The sequence below is a fragment of the Protomyctophum parallelum genome (assembly GCF_964188405.1).
Source record: "Protomyctophum parallelum genome assembly, chromosome: 1".
NCBI classification, from domain to species: domain Eukaryota; kingdom Metazoa; phylum Chordata; class Actinopteri; order Myctophiformes; family Myctophidae; genus Protomyctophum; species Protomyctophum parallelum.
The window spans coordinates 65474609-65481635 of record NC_139697.1 but is presented as its reverse complement, the minus strand read 5'-3'; the positions used below and the strand labels follow the sequence as shown (position 1 = coordinate 65481635).

Sequence of the window (7027 nt, the reverse complement as noted above, 5' to 3'; positions counted from 1 at the left end):
AGTGAACTCTATATATGGTTATGAGTGAGTCATAGTGTACTCTATATATGGTTATGTGTGAGTCATAGTGAACTATATATTATGGTTATGGGTGAGTCATAGTGAACTCTATATATGGTTATGTGTGAGTCATAGTGAACTATATATATGGTTATGTGTGAGTCATAGTGAACTATATATATGGTTATGTGTGAGTCATAGTGAACTATATATATGGTTATGTGTGAGTCATAGTGAACTCTATATATGGTTATGTGTGAGTCATAGTGAACTCTATATATGGTTATGTGTGAGTCATAGTGTACTCTATATATGGTTATGTGTGAGTCATAGTGAACTATATATATGGTTATGTGTGAGTCATAGTGAACTCTATATATGGTTATGTGTGAGTCATAGTGAACTCTATATATGGTTATGTGTGAGTCATAGTGTACTCTATATATGGTTATGTGTGAGTCATAGTGTACTCTATATATGGTTATGTGTGAGTCATAGTGTCATAGTATATATACAGCCAATTTGAATATAAGGATACTGTATATGGGCATAACATCACATGCCATCAATATAACATTCATTCAAAAGACAGATTGTGTTTCATCTGACACGTCTGTCGACATGGAAGTGAAGGACAACAACGCTGCTATGCTCAGCAACTACGAGGTCTTCAAACTCCTCACGGATCTGAAGGACCAGAGGAAGGAGGACAACGACAGCGGGAAGAACAACAAACGCACAGCAGCCGGACAGCAGAACCTCGACGCCGTCACGTCCGAGACGTTGCAGTACCTTTCGCAGACGCCCTGCGGCAGGCAGGGTCCGGACACGGTCAAAGAGTTCCTCATCGCCACGACGCCCCACAAACTCACCAAGGCTGAGACACTACAGCTGCTGAACCTCAGCCCACGGACGGCCGTGGAGATCCACCTGATAGTGCAGGAGTGTGGAGAGAGGCTGTGCGAGGAGCAGATTGACGAGCTCATTCATACCGTCAGCGGCATCCTTCCTGGAGATCCACAGAAAGATGCCCTGGATGGATCATGAGTCCACTGTTTCTGATTTCAGATTCTGCAAGAGAGATCTAGGGCAACCAGGTCTATGAAAACAATCCGAAAAGAGGCGACTATAGGCAACATGAGCACGTGATACATTTTTAATATGTAAACAACAAACAAACAATCCCACCCCCCCCCCTCCATCCTCTGAAAAAGGCAGGTTGACAGTTTCACATTATATATTGTATTGCACTCTGGACAATAAACTCAGTTTTTCTTTTTTATCAGCACATTACTTCAATCCAATCCCAGAACTGTCTGTTTATTGCTATGGATTATTCTTGTAACACAACAATCTCATTTTGACCCCTGGGAGATGTACAACTGACAATAGTCTGATAAATAGTTCATACAATACTGTATTTTCCTAAGGTCTTCATGCATATTGTAGCTTTCATTTTTCTTTATCTCTTTAATTTAATAACCTTGCTTGTTTCCTCTTCCTGTTATGATTTCTGTACGGGTGGGCGACGGCGGTCACACCTGGCCCGAGCCAAACAATTTGGACTCAGGGATAGTCGAGCTGCACACAGGATACATCAGCCATCCCCGTCTGACTTATGGACAGTCCCCATCCCCTTACGGCCGAGCTACACCAGCCTTTTCAGCACACGTTTACGCGTATACGCACACACGTGCACACGCGGACAGGTCCAGTCCTATTTTTAAGTGCGCGTATACGGGGCTCGCGTGTGCGCAGAAATAATTTCCTTGTAGCTATTTGTCTCTCATTTGTTGGTACTCTGGCAAGTACAGAACTTTATTTACTTTTAAGAACCATGGCTGTTGCCTGTCCAGTGTCCACCACTATTGAGCACGTTATCAGTTCCTTGCAGACTCTGCTGCATTCATGGTAGCCTCGGGAGTCGAAACCCAGGCTTTTTTCCCAGTTGTAAGATACATCCATATGCAAATAAGTGTATAGAACAGTCACTTCTATGCATAATAATAATGCTGTGCTTCCTTGCCAGACATACAAGGCAAGTTTAACCACTTGAACTTGAACTTTAAAGTTTAACCACTTGAACTTGAACCAGACATTCAGTGAAGAGATGGTGTTTAGGAAATAGTAGCGTACCTAGTATAAAGCCCTGGCCCCCGGGGGACCCTGGTCGGGTCAACTAAGATTTTGAATATATACAGTATGCACAGCACATTTCATCATTTCAAAACTAGTCTGAAAGTCTGGGGGCGTGTTCTTTCCTCTTTCCATCAGTGCCCATACCTGAGGCGGGGTTGGCACAATAAATGAATGAAAAAGCTCAATAAAAGGCAGCAGGATATGGTGAATTCCATAATAAATGTAGACAGTAAATCTGGCACATCCAATTGTTATTCTGTGCATTTACTTGCTGCTTGTATTGGACAGTATAGTCCCCTGGTGGTATGGTCAACCTATAATAAATGTGTGTGTTGTTTGCATAATTTACGATAGCATATTATTATTTTCCATAATAACAAAATGTGTGTGTGTGTGTGTGTGTGTGTGTGTGTGTGTGTGTGTGTGTGTGTGTGTGTGTGTGTGTGTGTGTGTGTGTGTGTGTGTGTCTGTGTGTGTGTGTGTGTGTGTGTGTGTGTGTGTGTGTGTGTGTGTTCATATGCATCATGTTATGCTGTTGAATATATTCCAATCCATTTAGAAATATGGCTTAGAGCATCAATCAAATACCCAAGTGTATTTTGTTTCCATTTGCTAGCGAATTATTGCATTTGAAAGATAAAAAAAAGAAGAAAAAAAAATGACGAAGCATTGCAGCATTCAATGAGTTGTTTGTTATTGCTTGTTATTATTATACATCTTATTTGACAGCCATACAGCTGAACTCAGTCTCAGTCAGAACTCAGAACTCAGTCAGTGCTCAGAACTCCGAAGACTCCGAAGGCCCTATATGTCCTCTCTGAGGGGGGGAAAAAACACTTTGTTTTTCACATCCTAGGTAACAAGTAGTGGTGGAAAGCAACATTTGCTCAAGTACTGTACAGTACATACAGTAAGTACAATTTTGAGGTACTGGAGTTTGTCCGTTTTTCAATATTCTACTATTACTTCTACTCCACTACATCTCACAGGCAATTATTTTAAAACTTTAGTTTTGTTGATTGAACTTTTGTAGATTTATGTTATTATTACAAAACATACATCAAAACAACCATTAAGACCTATTTTATACTATACTATGTTTATGTGAAAATAGATGATCTCATGGGCTTTAGTGAAGGCTCTATAGCTACTGTACTTTGAGCAGGGGTCTTCAACGACTTTCTACTAGGACCCCTTAACTCAGTGGTTCACAACCTTTTCAGGCCGGGACCCTCCCAAAATAATCATATATGGTCTCGCACCTTCCTACCTACATGACTGCTTGCCTAAATATGTCCCAAACCGCTCGCTAAGGTCTTCCACTGCTGGCCTGCTCGCTTTGCCTAAAAAAATGGCAACTAAAAAATACGGGGAAGCAGCTTTTTGCTTCTACGGGCCATCGGCATGGAACAAGCTCCCTCTGTACCTTCGTCAGGCAGCCTCTGTAGACATTTTTAAAGCTCAGCTCAAGACCCACTTCTACAACATTGCCTTTAAGTGATCTTATATTTTGTGTTATTCATGTCCTCACTGTATTGCATTACTGCTTGTTTTTTTAATGTCGTTGCCTTGCTTTTCTTTTATGCTTTGCTTTTATTTTATTCTCCATTGTTCTGTAAAGCACTTTGAGCTGCATTTGATGTCATGAAAGGTGCTATACAAATAAAGTTTTATTATTATTATTATTATTATATTTAAACTGTTGATTTAAAGAAAACAAAAACAGAACATCATAAATAGAGGCTGACTCTCCAGTGTTTGCGCAGCCTGAACGAGTACCGGCAGAGAGCCGACTATATATATCCTCAATAATAAGGACTCATCCAGGCGAGACATGAATCCATATACATAGAGTGCCTTAAGAGAGCCTCATGTGTGTGGATTCATTCCACACGTTACAAACACGTGACTGGCACTATATGCCATCTATAGGGACTTTAAGTAACTTCTTATACAGTATGTGCACCACAAGTAGGCTGTATACACGACCTGAACACTGGTAGTCTTTCAACTTATGCAAAAACATACAGAGAGATAGCAGATGCCTATAGACCTGTTTGTTGTGCCAGTTGTGGACATTCTTTTTTATAATGCCTTCAATTTTGACATGCCATGCATTAATAAAGGTGTTTTATTATGCACCTTCCCTCCCTCCCCTATAGGATCTTTCTTTACTTTCTTATCTTTCTTTACTTACTTATGGACTTATCGTCACATGCAAAAATGGCATAATAAGGCATATATAATTTGTTTTTAAATCAGAAGCTGCTGATGTGATGCTGCCTTTCAACAGCATTACATCATCATTTCACAGACATGTTGCACCAGATTAATGCTGTCCTTTCTGCTTTATTCCCGCCTGGATCTTCAAGATCAAACCGTGACAGATGGCTTGACTGACGTGTGACCTCAGAGAACCTCAACACCTCAGCACATTCCTCTGGGAAGGTGAGGAGCTTGGATCTTTGGACAATATATTTTTAGATGTTGAGATGTCGTGTGGTATGCAGGTATGGGACGTTGACATAATGACTCAATGCTGCTATTGGACATACACAATTATACACATTGTGTTATATTTTAAGAAAAAAGCTATGGCTTAAAAAAATTAAATAAAGAAAACATTTGCAAAAATTCCCCTCAGAATAGTGATGCTATAGGGTTCTAGTGGTTAAAGTTAAAAATAATATTAATAATAAAATACTAGAAAAAGAAATCGCTGCAAGCAGCGATAAGGCAGGACCAAGCAGGAAGGCAATAAGCAATATGAATAATATGCACAATAAGACTTGAGAAAAAGAAGACCATGGAATTGTGACAGGGTCGGTTTTTTATAGTGGGGGCAGGGTTCTTGAAGGTTAACTGAAGAAAAAAAACCTGACCTGAAAGGCCAGGTGTCCAAATCAGTCTTTGTTTCAAAATCACTGTTGTAGGCTTATACAACATTAATTGTCTTAGAAAATAAGAAAGTAAGTGTATTTCATATCAGTCTTATTCAAACAAAAGTGTTATAAATTCAATCATAAATCAAATGCTTTCAAGTGAGAACTCAAATACTTTCAATACAAAGTCAAAAACAGTTAACCAGTTGATCCAGTGATGAAGACACCAAGCCTACAATCACTCACCGATGAGTAACAAAGGGCTAGCACAGGGGAGAAGAATCACCAAGAGGAATCAGAAGCTCCTGCCATGCTGGCAAACATTTCGGCCATCTTGGAATGGAGCTGGAGGTGGGAGTGGGAAGTGTAGGAACCTAAAATGTGAACCAAAAATGTGAACCAAAAATGTGAACCAAAATGTGAACCAAAAATGTGAACCAAAAGTGCGAACCTAAAATGTGAACCAAAAATGTGAACCAAATATGAGAACAAATATGTGAACCTAAAATGTGACATGACAGTTTCTGTATGTCTGTTAGATCCCCAAGCAAACTTAGGTTGCACTTGGCACCTTGAACAGTTTTCCACTTCCAGATTGTCCCCTTGCCTATTCCATGGTGTATTTGAACTTGATCACATCCAGTCACAGCATTATAGTAATAGACAGTTGATCTAACAGCAGACAAATAACCAATAGGCAAGGCAAAAATGTGGCGAACTGTTCAAGGTGCCAAGTTATAGAAAAGTTATTGAAAACTACTTATGTCAGTCAAATTGACATTGTTTATTTTATTAATGCACCATTTCTGTTTACTTGGTCTGAGAGCTCTGGACAGTTCATAAACCATGCCTACCAGTGACATCATCGATGGTGATTCGGCTAATAGAAACTACAGCCTCTCTCTTCCTGGAAAGTTAGCAAGCTGAAAAAGAAAAAGGTTGAAAATTGTTTGAAATAAATGACCAAACCTGCTTACCGGTGATGTCACTGGATGTCACTGGCAGGATTCTGAACAGCCTTGGATCAGATGTATGTCTTTTTTATATTTGATCAAGTCTGACTTTTGCTTTCGTATCTATCTATGATATACGCAATCAAAAGACAGAAATCAGAATGCATCTACAATAGTCTTGATCCAAGGCTAGGTTCTAGGTTCTTTCCACAGCCCTATAAGCACGAGAGAGCAGACAGAAAATGTACTATAATCTTATAATGAACAACTCTTATAATGAGCATTAGAGGACCAATTATATGAAGATATATCTGTAAATGTTCCTAAGCATTCATTTTATTATTATTATTATTATTAATTAATATTAATAATTGTTTTTATTTATTTTTTAAGATTTTGTTTAAAAATGGGGGGGGGGGACTACAAAACATTTAATCAACATTTTATGTAATTTAACATTTAATGGAGTGTGTTAAACACTCCATTCTGCAGTGGTTCCAATAATAGACCTGGCTACAAACTGTTTGAACTGGATGCAAAAACCATGGCCCTCTATTGTCTTCAAGAATATGGTCAAGTGCGCCTCCTAGCGGTTCGTGTGTAGTACTGCGCAGTAATCGCAGGTGGATTTAATTCATTGGTCACTTCTTGCTATGCCATGGTGCAAGTTTTCGATGTTGTATAGTACACCGTTATGTCAAAAGAAGCATATTCGTGGAACAACAATAACAGTAGAACGATTTTACTTTTTTTGTGATATGTGTTTTGATTGATTGATTGATTGATTGATGTATTAACAGTTTGCAGAATTACAGTACATACAACTCAATACAAAAACTGTTAACAGTGAGTGGACGACACCATAAAGCATTACACTTGTTTACAATAGGACAAACCATTTTCAATTAATCAAAACATTTAGAGACGTACGAATATACAGAGAATATACACAACTATATAGTCAAAAGGAAATCATCATAGGAGGTAAAAAGGGAAAATAAATATATACAGTGAGGGGGAATGCAGAATCTGGGTTGCACATGGTTTGTTGAA

At 38.9% G+C, this 7027-nt stretch overlaps 1 protein-coding gene across 1 annotated transcript; it reads left to right on the top strand.

The window, feature by feature from the left end:
* Nucleotides 1–621: 621 nt before the first annotated feature.
* Nucleotides 622–1047, top strand: LOC310854462 (DNA-directed RNA polymerase III subunit RPC9-like; the record flags this gene model as incomplete). Its single annotated transcript, XM_083759123.1, has 1 exon — nucleotides 622–1047. One exon carries the CDS (start codon nucleotides 622–624, stop codon nucleotides 1045–1047), a length of 426 nt encoding a protein of 141 aa, XP_083615249.1.
* Nucleotides 1048–7027: the final 5980 nt, after the last annotated feature.